General features: G+C 36.2%; 1 protein-coding gene across 2 annotated transcripts in view; it reads right to left on the bottom strand.

Annotated features, from left to right (window-relative positions):
• Positions 1-286: 286 nt before the first annotated feature.
• Positions 287-17662, bottom strand: part of LOC149807378 (uncharacterized) — a 35791-nt gene continuing 18415 nt past the window's right edge. For both annotated transcript variants that reach the window (XM_089965963.1, XM_089965970.1), the window contains exons 3-5: positions 17554-17620; positions 15633-15738; positions 287-2251 (exon numbers count right to left, since the gene is read on the bottom strand). In XM_089965963.1, the coding sequence (XP_089822089.1) occupies positions 1888-2251; positions 15633-15738; positions 17554-17620 (537 nt within the window). In that variant the 3' untranslated portion in view covers positions 287-1887. The remainder of the gene's footprint in view (positions 2252-15632; positions 15739-17553; positions 17621-17662) is intronic.

The following is a 17662-nucleotide window of genomic DNA, read 5'->3' as shown; positions in this document are numbered from 1 at the left end:
GTCTATAATGGCAGGTGGGGCCTTGAAGAGGGGCAGCTAGTTTCATGGCCTAGTCTACAATGGCAGATGGGGCGTTGAAAAGGAGCAGCAAGATATATGGCTTGGCGTTTAAACACTTATTTTTTTTCTCAGTATATACTTGTTTATAAGTCGAGTCAAACTGTTTATTCGAGTCAAACTGTTTATAAGTCGAGTCAAACTGCAAACAAAACAGACCCTGATCTTCCATCACATGAAGCATGTTGAAGCACTGCGGCATTTGAAAAAAATATATCTCAATCATGTCTACAAAAGATTAAGATTTTATTAAACATAAACATGAAAAATTATGCAGCAATAATTGTAATTATAGTTTGAACTTAGTGACATACTATTTCAAATCTTTGGACCTCCCCACCCCAAGCTCTGCATTCAAACCCAATAAAAAGAAAACAAATAAATTGGAAATATATCGTTTACATACGTGATTACCAACTATTAATACAGAAATGAAACGAAATACAAATAAAATATAAAATTACATAAAAGATGCAATATGATACATTCATGCAATCTCATGAATACTTAAATTATTCGTTTCTCCTCCACAGAAATGGTTCGTGTCAATGGTATCTCGCTAACCGTATTGACCCGATTAAATATACTCTCTACCGCCAACAACATAGAAACAGGTCTGCTATATTAAAAACTCGCCGAGAAATCAGAATCTACACAGTTCATTTAAATCAAAGTATATTTAACATCCTTGGCCCAGGTCTGCCTAGGAATCATGAAATGACATTTAGGTGACATATTTAGGTTTACGTTGATTGGTGTATGGTATACATGTACAGATACGTTACTACGTCATTCAGTAAAAGAAGGAAGTGAAGCAAGTATAATATACACAATAATCAAATCAGGTAGATTCAAGTAAAGTGTTCGGTACTTCACAAAAGTTTTGTTCACGTGTCAACAATTACAAGGGATACAACATTACGTGTAGGTTAAATTGCCGTTTGCTTGGTTTTTTGTTGCTGCTTGTTTGCATTTTCTTTCTCCTAGCCGTGCAAGTGACCATGAATAACCATGAAATGGTTTGGTTTGGTTTGGTTTGATGCTTTACTTTACAGAAACAGATGAAGGTTACTTAGTTCTGATACATTTGCTTGGCTGGCTGGTTTTTAACGGCACTTCGATCACATTATAAGCTATATCAGGTCCAGGAATGGAAGACGAGTACCTTTCCCAAAATCACTACGAGGTAGACGACCCAGACTGGTCTGGGCAGGTGACGAACATGCTACCCTAGGATTAAATGTCTGACGCTCTGCAAACTGATCTACGCACGGTATCTTGCCCAGAGATACACTTTAGTAGCCGATTCGAACTTGATCACTACCGTCGCGAATTTGTCACGCTAAACACTGAGCGAATTCACAATGAAACCACGGGATCACTTGACGAAATACTACGTGTCTGCGTATGTGAAAATAAAGCATTGGTTCACTGGGTCATTAAAAATATGATTAAGAAACTACTTTCAGCGAATAATGCATATATTAGTTTGAATACATTTAATCCACATATTATTTAGTCTGCGTAGGCTGCGTATTTCACTGAGCAATATGTTTGTGCTGTTTACTTTGGTTTGACGGAAGAAGCAGAAGCTGCGCCGATCGTGATTTAAATGTCATTCTTCGTTATGTTTTGTTTACTTGTATTTTCTGCCCAATAATACTTTAATAATATGTGCACATGCATATTCAAGTTTTAAATAAATACATCGACACTGAGATTCTCTTTTCCATCAGTGTTTTTTAGTTCTTAGAACTCTCCTTCGCTGTGAATTTTTTTGTTTTAATTAATTTCATAAGTGGCTTTAATTAACTAATGCAGAGGGCTTTTCTACTGCACCATAAGCATGCTCTCTTCATTGAAGCCCGTTTCTGAGATCACTTTGCTGGTCGATTTGTATCTCACTTCTGGTGAAGGACTTAACATTTCACCTTTCGTATCTTTAAGTAATATACTTTCGAGTTCCTTCTGCTTTGCAGGTAATGGCTTCTGTTTGTATACAACCAAAGCTACGATTGGTTTTCCGAGTCCGTACCCAAGTGTGGCGCCCAAACATACGCATATCATAATCCAAACGTTCATGGTCATGACTGACAACATTAGGAGATATCCAGCTATCACCCTAATCATCATCAAGACGCTCATGAAAAGCTTCTCAACAAAATCATACAGATCAGAACCGAATCTACCAGACCTGCAAGAAACAAGAATGAGTAAAAGTTCATGGTCGAATGGCTGCACACGACTTTAATTAAACAGTCAGCATCAATTTTGAATCAGGCTAGCATGATCCTGTCAGGGTAAGAAATGCTCAAAATCTTTGAACGTTTTATAAAATCGTCAACAAATGATGCAAAGATACATTACATATGTACTTTCACCTTACACATGAAAGTTAATATACCAACAATTTCAGAAACAACATCGTTTCGTTTCAATGTTATACCATTATCTTCATGGTCCGTTCTGCCAGTAATGGCAATAACATCGAACAAATTACCTCTACCAACAAGAAACCACAGTCACTGGGGCGCCAATTCTATACAGTAGATGTTCTTGACGGATCACTAAAACCCAAACAAATCCGTCAAATCAGTTAGAATCTCCGCCGGTCGCTATCATAACTTAACAAGTGGTCTTGTGTCGGCTATAAATATGGAATGGTATTCACTTTCATGGTTAAGTGATCTGTTTGTTGCGTGATCTGGGTACCCGCCCAGACCGCACTTGATGACGTATGATTGCTTGAAACATGAAATGACCATGCATCATGTACAAAAGGGTGCTATTGTCAACAATCCTGGTACCCTAACCAATACAATAACTTCAATACTGATGATAAAAAATCATCAAGGTGTCGGGCTAGCTCCAAACGTGGCAAATCCGAAAAGGTCGTGTTGGCCAGCTTATGGAATAATGCTGAATTGTACATGACAGGTTTTAGTATAGAACATTGTTGATAAACATTCACATTTCCGTTTAAGGTGATAACTGGAACGATGTGAAAGTTCTTGCAATGTGCGCAGCCGCCACCGAAGTGTCCAATTAGAAGACAATAAAAAAAACACGATAGTAAATATAATCAAGTAAAAAAAAAGTGAGTATACCAAAAAGTCTGCAAAAAACGAATACAATTTGTTCATCTATGGCCAAGAAATGAATGTGATGCTGATCACTGATTATAAATAGGAAAGTGCGCGGGTTACTATTATCGAGATTAGTGAAATTTATATAGGGCCAGTTATTATCTAATTATGGTGATCCTGTGGATCATTGAGAACAATCCTAAGTCTGTCTTTGAGTATCACAGTTAGATATTTCAAATCTTATTGCTGCGCAATGTATTGCGTTCCTCTGTTGACAAAGTTTAGAAAACAAGTTACTGGTCATAATAATAATAATAATAATAATAATACCCTTGGGTTTCTACTAAAGCCTTCCAAGATGGAACAGTGCCACTAACATGTTTGTAAACTATACTGTATTCAGTGTTAAAGTCATTAAAAAGTGTGTGTTTTCTCAGATTGTAGATAGATGGAACAAATTACGCATTAATTGTATTACATAATTTCATTGTAAACAATGCCGGACACATTCTGAAGTAGTAGATGTTTCTGTATATTTGCACTTATGATCTTTAATGTTCAAAATACATTTATTTTATATCTGAATTTAGATGTATGGACTATGCAGTCTGAAATAAAGAATTCTTATCGTCTCTTCTCTTGATTTAAAGTCCTGATCCTGTTGATCAGTGAGAACAATCCTAATTTCAAGTCTTGATTCTGTCAAATCTTTCAAGAGTATTTACGCAATGTGTACCGCTTAGGTGGCCTAGTGGTTAGAGCGTCCGCCTCGGAAGCGGGAGGTCGTGGGTTCGAACCCAGGCCGAGTCATACCAAAGACTTACAAAAATGGTACTAACAGCTGCCTCGCTAGACGCTCAACATTAAGAGGTTAGTGTTAGGACTGGTCGGCCTGGTGTCAGAATAATGTGACTGGGTGGGACATCATACTACATGTCTGCAGCATGATGCCCCAGTGCTAGACATCACTATAAACTGCCACACTGCAGACATCGTAGCAATATAACTGAAAAATTGTTAAAGCCACGTTAAAAATCCTAATCACACACACACAAAGCGTAAGATTGGTTATGGAGAAGTGGTGTCGTTTATTCCTTTAGTCTCAAAGACCTAAGCTATTGAGTTCAGCCAGTATAAAGGTCAAACAGTAACCGTAACGAGCGTCAGGTGGGTACTAAAAACCATTAATTTGCTCAATATGGCGCAAGAATAACTGAATTAATTAAGTTTGCAACAGTTGCATACCATGATGTATGGGTGCAAAATGAAAATCGGGTTTTACAAGACCAACTTGATAACTGTAGTTGCGGTTGTTGTTGTTGATTTAACGCCATTTTTAAGCACATGAAAAGTTATACATGGCGGCCAGTATAACCTGTGGAGGAAGAATGCGGAGAACCCCAGTACGAACCACCAACACATGAAAAGCTACTGTTATGTTTTCTCACATACCCACATCAGCCAAGTCCGAGACTCGAAACTTGATAACAGTAATAAATATGAGATAAGTAGCACAAGACCATCTTGATAATTATAATAAACATACGATTAACGATTAAAGTGGTACGAAACTATTTTGAAAAGTAGTAAACATACGAATCACGTAGTATGAAAACAACTTGAAAACTGTAGTAAAGATATGAGTCAAGCAGTATAATACCATTTATATTTTGTAGCAAACATTTAACATTTGACTCTGTTGACATGCAACTACAGCAAGTCCCAGTCATACCCTGTGGTATAATGCAAACATAAGCCGATTAATCCCGGCTGTGTTGTATTTTCATCCTAAACCATGCAATCTTAGGTCCGTCCTCCATATCATCCTGCTTTACGCACACTGATAAACTAGTGGATTTTACACTCCAGACTTTTGGATGGTTCAAGATTGAAGCTATATGACAAGGCATGCCAACATCCACTCCAACAAATGAACTGCAAGGAATCTTTTTCTTTTAAACAGCACATCACAACTGTTATTATTTGCATATGATTGGTTATTTCACTAATTACATGAATTTGTTATCTGTATTACCGTTTCTCATCTTTTGCCTTGTATTCAGGTCTCATGTTTTTACAGACCAATCAGTCTGGTCGGAAAAACAAATCCCTGCAGAACTAACATTTTGAATTTGTGGGAGCATAATCAAGGATTTAGTACAGTACAGACTCTATGTTTCAAACCTGAAAGGCATTCTTTTAAAGAACTAACATTGCGAGGTTAAGAGTGCACAACCCAGGAACAACTGAAATACAAAATCGACATTTCCAACCTGGCATGACGAGCTTTTCAAGTGCTAACAATCTGAACTAGTGGGTGTTGTCGGAGAAGGAGAACAATTCTCTTACTGTATAAAAAGCATACAAAGACCAGGGCGCTTGTGGGGTACTCTCTCACTGAAATGAAGGCCGACTTTGATAAACTGAAGGTGCTCGATACGTTAATTCGTCAGCAGTTTCTAAGATGCTGATGAACCGGGTTGAAGCTCAGAAAGGTTTGTGCAAGATGGAACACGCATTTGTTGAAAGCTGATCAAAACAGACTCGAGATGAAATCGCCCAACAGCTACTTGCCAATATGAAATGAGTGACCAGAAACGTTTATATAAGATTGGGTCAGGTCGTTTCCTCTAGAGACAAAAAAAGACTGTCAATATAGTTTTATACACATTTTCGGTGTAAATGACCCAGTCGCCCAGGTACCTGTGCCTGATTTCAGCTAGCGTCACTACATTTTGTGCGTCCAAAGTCTTGGAGACGTCAAGATCGCCACGAACATGTTAAGATTGTTTTTTTTCTTTCTCCAGTTAATGATAATTCAATCTGAAAGAAGGATTTTTCGGAACATGTATTTTTCACCAATCTGAGTCGGTCATTCATTTCGAGGACGTGAAGCACGGGTATGAGTGTGCGTTGTTGTGGGTTTAACGCCATTTTCAGCACACCACAGGCTATACATGGTGACCAATACAACTGGTGGAGGAAGAACCCCAAAAACCCCGGTAAGAACCACCAACCCGTGGGACTGGCAAGCTTTCTCACATCCTGATATTGACGGAGCCCGAGATTCAAATATACATTGACCTGGGTGAGATGGCAGTGATCGGTAAATGCGAGCGCTTTAGCCCACTCGGATATTCATGGCCCCAATGGTGTGAGTAGCAATGTCACTGATTAACATGTCATAATATATCTTCATCATTTATGTGCCAATTTAAAATGTACACAAACAGTTTGCATTTTATATATTGTTAAAAATTTAAAAGGACCATATTGCTGGAAAACTTAATAGCTTTTTACCTGCAATGAAGTGCGCATTATACATGTATAATGTGACAGTGAATGTTCATTTACCAAGGCATAATCGCTTAATTTTGGAAAATAGATGAACTTGAGCAAAAATGCATCCTAAAATTGGACGCCGTCTTCAAAGCTCTAGAAAAGCGGCATCAAATGAACATTTCAAAAGCGATTGGGGATGTGCGGAATGATTTGGACAATTTATGTGGAGAATTTGTTTAAGCTAGGCAGGAGAACAAGTTCTTCACAGAAATATTCGATTGGCATGAGACAGAAAATAAAATAATCAGGCAGGAAAACGATGGAAAGTGTGTTGCGAATGCTTCACTGAAGAAGAGATTAGATGACTTGAATCAATAAACCCGGAATAAAATCATTAACTGTACGCAGTGGCGGCGCATTGGTTAGAGTCGACCGCGGGTTATATTTTTAGTGGTACCCGTACTGAGGCGCTCTGGGCAATGTTCTTTAGTGGCGCCCCTGCTTCATTACAGAGAACAGTTTATGTCGCTTGCGAACCTCCCTTCCCTTGTAAAATACAAAGTTTTGTCAAGAATTGTCCCAATTACACTAAACTGAGGTGAAGTATCATGAAATTTCAGCTAAAAACGAGCTCACGACGGCGCTCCCCTCCAATTCATGCCGCTATTGACTGGATAGAATACTCAGATAAGGAAGAAACCCCTAACCGAATACGGAGAAAGTCATACATTATTTATGTAAATCAGCTAAACATCAAGAGTGGACAAAATTGTATTAGTATAGCTCACCGACTGGGTCAATGTGATGAAAACGCAAATAGACTGACAATTTGCCGATTCATGAGGCTTATGAACAAACTGAAGGTACTACAGAAAAGGAAAGCATTTAAGGGATCCGGAATCCTTTTAAGAGAGATAGAAGGAAAAACAAACTATGTAGAAAGTTTATGAGGATATGATTGCAAGGTGTTCGTAAAATTGCAGAACGATATAAGAATGTGAGTAACCATTGCAACAGATTTAGCAACCATGGGGCAAAGTAGTCATTTAAATTATTTCGTGAAGATTCAAAATTACATTAAAAATTATAGTTAATATGTAAAAATCATAATTTCGTAAGAAACAGTGAGGTGTATGTGCTTTGCATATTGTGCTTCACGAAAGAGCAGATACATAACTGTATACTGAAGTTTGGTATGATGCACCTGTGATTAATGGACTAGTAAGTAAAGTGATGATGCAAGTGGTTCCTGGTATTCATCGAACTTGGACGGATGGAAAGATAGGTATAAAGACTTTCTATTAACAGGTCAGACAGTTTTTGTGGGTATATCAGAATTATCTATTTCGGCATATTGGTACATACCTTTACAACTGTATAACTGTATGATCTGTTTTACGGGATTTTTTTTTTCATGGATATCTGACGCAATATTTTGTAAAGTGATATATTTATTAGGACAGAATTTTTTAGTACAAGTAATAAGATTGAATTTTTCTCTAAATTGTATTAAACGTAAGTTGATAAATTATATTGAAAGTAAATTTCTATTAAAATATATTGAGATTGAATCCATTTATTCGTTGTTACAATTATATACTACTATTCAACAATGATTACGCTATTATGATCAAGTACGAACCGTCTTATACACACAGTGCTTGTATCTCAGACTCAGAAAAAAAGTACATTCATTAGGTTACGTAAATAGATGAACTAGACAGATTCCAAAGATTCATATAGAGGGCAAATGTGCTGATCTTGCAGAAGTACCTACGTAATAATGTACATAGACCTAGACAATAATCTGTAAGAGACTACGAAGCCTCACTTTGAGATTCTGGCCATCGCAAGAACTAGGAGCACGCCATATTTGGCGTTGTCTTAAGAAACTGGTATATAAAGCCCCAGCCACCGGCCGACACCAGTTTTGCTGGCCAGAAGCTCAAACAGACTTTTGTCTTTACAGGTAAGATTATGATCTATGAACAATTTTTCATAGTATAAGACTTTTTAGTGTTATAAGAATGTTTAGCGTTAAGATGTTAACCTAACATCAGTATGTTTAAATATTAGATTATTTTAATATTTCTTTACTATTATTTAACATAATCTATTAGAAAGTTAATTTGTTTGAAGAACTTGTATTTGCTTGTAATTATATTATTGATTATAGTAAAAAGCAAAGTTCGCTACAAACTTCATACTCATGAATAGTTAATTTAGAAATAAAATACTCTTTAAATAATATAGTTTAATATGTTGACTTTTTGGAATAAATTCAGTAAAATATATTTCAATTACAGTATTAGTCTGAAATATTGAATTTTAGATTCTTTTGCTATCGTGAATTTATTCGACATTTAATTATCAGTATTACATTCTAAACGGCAGTTATTATACAAGTATGATGATGGTAAGTGAAAGAATATCGTAGTTTATATGTATTTCTTATATCCGCAAATTGAGCTTGTTGTAGTTTGATATTGGAATGTAATTTTATATGCTGAGTATTTCAATAAAGTTTTGCTGGCCAGAAGCTCAAACAGACTTTTGTCTTTACAGCTCGATCCCCTACCCTCGCAAGCCAAGATTCTCAAACATGTAGCTGTATTTTCAACATCATCAAGTGACACCTCTTCCAAGAGGATTGAACTTCCTTTCTTTTCTCTTCTCTCTCTCTCTCTCTCTCTCGGGTTTGAGAAACAGATTGACTTAGAGTTTACGAAACAAATCTTCATATAAAAGCTAGTGAAGAAATTCTTTCGTAAAATATTTATGAAAAATTGGGCAGTGGGGTATATTTTTTTCACTTTGTTCCTGCTTGAGTTGGTTCAGACATTTTGTTTATTAAGGCCACACGTGTCCGTTCCAGGTATATCAAACTTCGAAAATTAATTTCCCTGATCTGAAATGTGCTGTTAACAAGTACCGTTTGTAAAGACGCTAAAATAAGTAGCATAATGTCTCTTCGTTTATTGCTTTATTTATTTGTACAGGATACACACAAACAATGGTTAATTACAAACACTAACATAGCTTACAGTAATCCTGTATGGTGATTCATGCGTTATTACTGGAGTGATAATTAAATTTCAGTATTTTAGCTTTTAATCATAAAAGTGAATAGGGCATAAATGTAATTTCTTAGATGGATTATTGCAAATCAAAAGATTTTAAATAAAACTGACAGTGAGCTACATTAAAAACTTGAAGCAAACTTTGATTTGATTATGATTTGTGTATCTTTTCTTCCTATAATCTTAAGGTGTACACCTTTACTTGTCTTTCTCTTTTTCTACGTAAACATTTTAAGATTTTTTCAGGAATCTTTTACGGGCATATAAATCTTTATTGCTATATCTGCAATTTATATTGTACGAATATATTTTTTTAAATTTACTTTTATTTTACACTTATTTGAAAATGGTTAGTATTTTCTCTTGAAATACACAGGGACTAAAACAGAGGCAAAAACGAAAGGTGAGTATGAATTTTTAAGAAAAAAATTCCCCATTCAAGATATTCATTTCACAGAAACATATACTGAACAGATTTAGGATATAAATATTGTTTTTAGTTTTGGCACAAACATATTTCGAGACAGGAAAAGAAATAAAATTACTATTTCTAAGAAAATTAACAATCAATAAATAACGCTTACTAATATGTATTGCCCAAATGAAAATTCACCAATATGTTGTGAAGCAGTTGAGTCAATTACCAATAATTAACGTTTATATATATATAAATTTATATATTTGGGTGTCATCAGCGTACAATTGGTGAGACACTGGATGATGATCTATGACACTTGAGAGCGAATGAGTGTACAGAATGAAGAGAACACCACAACATAGATCAACTTGGCTGGAGTGTATTCCATTTGCAGATACAATTTGTGTCCTGGTGACCATGTAGGACTTGAACCACAGTAAGGCTGTATCATGAATGCCAAATACATGCTGGAGACGGTGAAGTAATATATCATGGTCTATTGTGTCAAATGCTGCAGACAAATCAGGGAGGGTGAGAACTGTAATCTTTCCGCTATCCAACGCCGAGAGAATGTCATTAACTACTTTTAGAAGAGTAGTTTCAGTACTGTGGCGAGGGCGACATGCAGATTGTACATTGCTAAAAGACTGTTTGAATTTAGATGAGATACAAGCTGGGATAGAACAACCTTTTCTAAGATTTTTTATATGAATGGGAGATTAGAAACTGGGCGGTAGTTCTTTAAATCGTTATGGTCTAGTGTTGATTTCTTCAGCAGAGGCCTTACAATGGCAGTTTTGAAAAATGATGGGAATTCCCGTGATGAGAGAGACGTATTAATAACATCAGTTAGTGAAGGCAATACTGGATCTAAGCACTCAAGCAGCAGTGATGTTGGAATTGGATCAAGTTCACATGACTTTGGTGCACTCTTCATCAGGATTGTACGTACAAAATCCATAGAGATGGGCCCCGAGTGGCCGAGTGGTCTAAAGCGCTCTTCGTTACGGATCACTGCCATCTCACCTCTGTCTGCGGCGGTTCGAGTCAAAGATTCAGCCAATGTGGGCATGTGAGAAAGCTTGCCAGTAGCTTCTCGTGGGTCGGTGGTTCTTTCCGGGGTTTTCCGGGTTCTTCCTCCACCATTAATACTGGCCGCCATGTATAGCCTATCGTGCTGAAAAATGGCGTTAAACCCCACAACAACAACAACAAAATCCATAGAGACAGGTTCAAATGCTGCTAATGGTTGCCGCTCAAATTATGTATCCCAACTGTATGGTGACGACGAGTCAATTGAAATTGTGGTGTCAAGCTTATCTCTAATAGTTTGCACTTTGTCACGGAAAAAATTTGCAAACAGGTCCGGAATGTCAACTGGAGAGAAGGTAGTTGGAAGTGGTATAGATTTGTTCCTTGACATCAGCTTGTTAGTAATCTCGAAGAGCTCTTTGCAGCTGGAACTTTCCATGATCTTAGTAGTATAGTGGACTGATTTCGCTGCATGGACCAATTTGACCTATTTGGCCTATTATAATTAAAATTTAAGCTTAAGTCTGACATTGTTTACGAATTCGTGAATTTTTCCATTAGAAACGATTAGTTTTCCAGAACATTCTGTTGCTTCATAGCTCAGGTGACAGTTTTTACATCAACAGAGGTTTTGTAATTAAAATCTTCACTCCTACGTTCAGATCAGTCTTTGGGAATCTATGATCACAGTTTATTTAAAATTATTCATTAGAATTGCAAAATACTCATTGTCTTTTTGGATTAAAACACTGCTGTAGAATTACTGAGAGGTCGCTCACAGACAGTCTGGGTTTTATCATATGGTATATCAGGACATTCAAGACTATTTGAATTTATTCGGAACAATCGGTTCTTTTGTACTTGTGATAGGACATCTAGGATTATTTGAGATTTAATTCACAATACTGTGTCTTTTAAATATTCACTCTGTAACGTAAATAAATAAATTATTTGCTAGTTTTACTGAACTTATTGGTTTCGCTTCGGTCTGTTACATAGTTTAAGATCTACAGTCGTAACAATACAGATACAGAACAATAAAAAAGCGGAATGCAATGGATAGGGGAAAGGATCTGAAAAAGAACTGCATCTTTGTGATCCGTGGAGAATTTAAAATTTTGAGATTGAAAAGTTTACTGGATTCTGAGCAATCCTTTTAAAATGGAACGTTTAGATTTTACTTGATAATGAAGAAAGTTTAAGTTTTGTTGAAGGTAAGAATACATACATATGTCCCAGCTATAGGTCTAACCATTCCTCGACGATATTCAACTTTCGATGTGCACAATTTAACAAGGGATTTCAATCGCAGTTTTTGATACTGGACGTGATTGTCATCAGTAGCAGAAGGTTGTGAAAGTATGGTTAGGAACAATCAATACTAAAGTCATTTGTGTGTGTGTGTGTGTGTGTGTGTGTGTGTGTGTGTGTGTGTGTGATTTAGATTTTTTACGTAGCTTTAAAAAAAATCAGTCTTATAGCTACGATGTCTGCAGTGTGGCAGTATATAGTGATGTCTAGCACTGTGGCATCATGCCGCAGACATGTATCATGATGTTCCACCCAGTCACATTATCCATACACCCACTAGTGGTAACATTAACATCTTAATGCTGAGCGCCTAGCGAGGCAGGTGTTAGTACCTTTTTTTATAAAAACTCTTTGGTATGACTCGGGAGGGGTCGAACCCGCGATCTTCCGCATCCGAGGCGGACGCTCTAACCACTATGCCACCGGAGCGGTTTAAATGGATATGCATAAATGGATATAAAAGAAACTGACACGATATAGTAATGACACATCATTGTCTTTTTAGACGGATCACAAAGCTCTTTGAACGCCAGGTAGAAACAAACTTGACTGCATCGATGTCGAGATCAAAAGTAAATATCAACAAAATAAAACTGATAAAATAGGGGTATTAATAAATTCCCGGACAAATACGTGTGCAAATTTAGGATCTAAAGGGGTGCCTACATTTTCCAGAAATTAGTTTTGAAAACGAAAAATGAGATATACAAAAACCTTTACAGGAATGGAAACAATGTAAATAAACAATATATGGGAAAAGAATGGCTATATCTAAACCGACAAATTTATTCTTAATGTTACCGAATCGAAAAGCAAATTGAAAAAAATACCGTTTTATAGATTTATGTGGAATAACGTTCCTGATAAAATAAACAGAACATCCCATATTAATTCGTTAGAAGAAAGTGGATTGCATATGTAACATTTAGTATCTTTTGTATAATCTTTTAAAATATCTTTGGTACAGAGTTTGCAGATTAATTATTCTCAATATAGATATGAGTTATTGTATTACACTTTTTTTCAATTAAATGATTTGCAAATATTGCAAATATCCGAAATTAAATTTTAAAAAAGTGTTTGGAAGATTGTATGGTAACATAGGCAGAATTAATGACCATCGAAAAAGATACAAACTTGTTTTGAAATTTCACAATAGCGTGTCTGGAAAAATATACAACGTATCGATCGTGGTTGGCGAAGTGGGGTAATATTTATATATAATTTCCTTGATGAGCAAAATTTATAGTTATTTTATCAAAGGTTTTTCGGGTTATATGAATTTTCAACACAGATTACACAGTTTTGTGGTATCATAAGTGCAATCAGGTTATACTTAAAAAAATATTAAATTTTCACGATGAGAAAAAAATTTGTCTCTTTTCTTTTCCGAAGAATATAGAAGGTCTACTGAGGACAAGGATGCACAGAGATATATAGTCCTAACAGTTGAGTGAATTTATTTTTTCAGTGTCCCAAAGATCAAGAAAGCTTTCTTTCAAGGAAATGGAACTTTCGAAAAGATATAGGTTGCTGCAATAAAGCATATTTGATTCCGTATAAAATTACTTAGGATACAAAATTATGGTAGCTCCGGTTTTGAATTAACAACAACATACCTATTACAAAATTGTTTCTCATTCAATTTTTTTAAAGCTGATAAAAGGTGTTCTTTCGGTAATAGTGAAGAAGAAACGATGAGACATTTATTTTACAAATGTGTTGCTATGAAATGATTTTGGTGTCGGCTTTTGTAGAACCTAGATTGGAGTAGATTTTGAGATTTCCGAAATCAAATTTTATTATGCCAATGCATTTTGCCAGTCACGTTTTATATTCTAGTATTGCTGCTAGCAAAATCTGTTATATTTAGATCGATACTTTGAAACAAAATTATGCAAGATTTGATATTTCAAATAAAATTTATGTTAATGTCTAATTTAGGGGATGCTAAGCACAAACGCTATTTATAAAATGGAATCATATGAAAACATTTTTAAGGAAAAAGAGCAGTAACTATAAAGGTGGAGTAGAATATATATCGTATGTCTTTTTGTTCAACATGTGATTGCTGAATGAAGTGTCGACTTTCAAAAAATAACTTTCATTTTCTTGCACACGATATATATGTAGGCATGCGAGAGAGAGAGAGAGAGATATATGGGTATACTGTAATACAACTTTTTTAAAAATGTAGCAACTTGATGATGATCGCAGAAACTAATGTTTTATTTTATATTTTCCATTAAGTGAAGAGAAATGATAGTACCATCTACCAACTATTATATTCTCCTCCTCCGCCTCTTCTCTTTATTTCTCTCTCGCTTGAAATCTTCAGGCGTACGAAGTTAAGTACACGCTTACTTGTCAATTCTAAGGCTTTAATACTAAGAAATTACATACGTCGTTGTTATACATAGATTTTGAGCAGTTCTTTTTTTGTAAACAGTGAATAAAAGGAACCCTACTCCTGACACCGTCTTAAGGATAGTAAAAACAATTTGTGAAACACCATGGAATCACCCGTCCGCGCACAGATACCCGAGATATCCACATAATCTATGAATGCACACCGTATGAATTCCCAATAGTGACAGATATCCTGACGGAGCTCAGCATCCTAATATCGCCACATCCCCCATTCCTCCTTGATATAGCTTCGGGTGATTTCTGGCTTAATCTCGTTATGAAAAGATTTGTTACTCAGCAGGCTATCCGAAAGCCGCCATGCTGTTCCAAGTTCAGTTTTCCAGTGTATGAACAAACTTACCAAAAAGTTGTTGTTTTGGTGTTTAACTCTATTTCATACTGTTGGACGAAGAAACTGGGAAACGAAACACCGGCCCACAGGAAGCTACTGGCCGCTTTCTCAATACCCACACTGAACGAACCCGTGAATCAAACCCATGCGGACGGAGGTGAGATGGCAGTTATCAGTAAAGGCGAGCGCTTTAAACCACTCGTCCACACGGGGCCGCTACCAACAAGCGAATGGCATTTAACATCAGGATAATCAGACTGCGAAAGTATGTGGAGGTGCATGGGATAAGCTGACTGCGAAAGTATGTGGAGATGCATGGGGGTACTTTGATACGTACCGTTCACTAACAATGAACTTTGTTGCATAGCGAACTAATATTTAAAATGCTACTCTATCTTCTGTAAAGGGGAGGAACCAGTACGGTTCACAACTATTTGCTTTGCACAGATTATCTATATGGGAATACTATATTTCAAACATCCAGTCAACCAAACTGCTTATTTTAAGAAAACGTGAAGACCTAGGAATAAATTAAAGGAGAGGAGGAGCAATAACAGGAGGGAGTTGGCAACAGGAAGAAATACAAGGAACTGAAAAATATTTACCCAGTTCTTCGTGTACTAATTCTCAGAAATACAATTCTGCTGTATTCCTGTAGACATTCCAATGCGACGGCAATTATTACAGACGCTATCAAGGCGGTGACAATCCCTGTGAAATTCAACAAAAATAAAATAAGTGGTTAATAACTGATCTTCATTTGTCATATTTGCATCCTTTTTAACAAAAAATAATCTTACTCAGGCACTAAAACAGGTACAAGCATCGAGTTGTGCTGATATCGCTCTCTGCATGAATGGCAACGAGCTCATGGGCAAATATCTCGCCCATGTACGCAAGGAAGGTATGTCTAGATGCAGACTGTGGAGAAAATAAATTTATTTTGTTTAGCTAACTGAAAACATTTTCTTAGTTTTTGTATTTTTGACTAACACTGTAATGCCAAAACAGGATACTGATTATGTAGGGTCTAGCAAATATCAAAATCGATGCATAGCTAGCTATCCCTTTAGAGACGTATTCTTTAGTTTGTCTTTTCTTCCGCATCTATTTTTCCGCGATTAGTTTCAACTTATGATCGTGTCAGACGCGTGTGGTTATGAAGATAACTAACAACACCTTCTTGATAATTGATATATTGAGTTTTAAATGCAAAGTACAGATCAGATGCTGATTGCAGATTGCATATACATTTTCTGATTGATTTCACAGAGTTTCGTGTCCTTCTTGCATGTCATTCAAAGAGTAAACAAAGGAGATTATTATGCATGAAGTTTAGCTACATACTTCAAATCCATATGACGAGGTTGCCAGCGTTGGTAAAATATATAGTGCTTTTTGTCACAATTGTTATTTGTGCCTACACATATGTACGTTAACCTACTTTTATACTTATCCAAAACAACAACATAAATCTACTATATATTTGTGTATGGAGTTTTGTTGGTTTGTTGCTCAGATAAAAATGAAATTCTGTAAGCTTATTCATAACGCTCTCGAAGGCTTTGATATTCTTGTATTAGTGGAGGAAATTCGAAAAAACCAGACTTGGAAGCAGTAGAACCAAGGATTAAACCTGGGATCACGTAAGTGTAAAGCTAGCGCATTACTTCTTGCACTATCCAGGACTCTTGCTGCTCAGATGAGAACTATGTTATTACATAAGCGTAACCTAAATGGAAAGAAATGTTAGCAAATATAGTCCTTTAGGAGTTTATGCTGTTACCTGTAACTGATATTTGTGATCTCACTAGACATTACGTAAAATATCTTTAGTAGGTGACAAGACTGATATTTCACAGAAACTGACAATTAAATAACTCAAAGTCAAGATACATGAAGTATGGCTCGTTAATGATGAATACATGAAAGGAAACGTATTATTTAAAAAGTAGCACTTACTGTTTAAACAATTCGTTTACATGAAAAAACAAAACAAACACCCAACCCCGTAAATTTATCAACTAGCCTTCGATAGTTGTTTGAATGGAGTTGAATAATTTATATTTCTGCAATATTCAGTTTCCTTCATAGTGTTGTGAGTCTCCATATTTTAGTTATTTCAGGGTAATATTTTTTTCCCAATCGATTTTAATGAAGCAAATCAAAATCGGGTCTACTTACCAGACCGTTCCGGTGGCTTAGTGGTTAGAGCGTCCGTTTCGGATGCGGGAGGTCGCGGGTTAGAACCCCGGCCGAGTCATACCAAAGACATAAAAATGGAGAAAAACAACTGCCTTGCTTGGCGCTCAGCATTAAGTGGTTAGTGTTAGGACTGGTCGGCCTGGTGTCAGGATAATGTGACTTAGTGGGACAACATGCAACATGTTTGAGACATGATACTCCAGTGCTAGATATCACAATAAACTGCCACACTGCAGACATTGTAGAGATGTGATTGAAATTTTTTTGAAAGCTACGTTAAAGATCTCTCTCTCTCTCTCTCTCTCTCTCACGTCTACTTACCAACTTGAGTGTCGGTGGGCCATTGATGCAAAAACATCGCAGCATTAGTCTTGGTGGTAAAGAATGGCTGAAAATGATACGTTAAACTACATGGGGCTTCAACAAGTGA

This window comes from Sinohyriopsis cumingii, chromosome 1 (genome assembly GCF_028554795.1).
Source record: "Sinohyriopsis cumingii isolate HCF-2022 chromosome 1, ASM2855479v2, whole genome shotgun sequence".
Taxonomy (NCBI): domain Eukaryota; kingdom Metazoa; phylum Mollusca; class Bivalvia; order Unionida; family Unionidae; genus Sinohyriopsis; species Sinohyriopsis cumingii.
The sequence above is the reverse complement of the archived record's forward strand: the minus strand, read 5'-3'. Positions and strand labels throughout refer to the sequence as shown.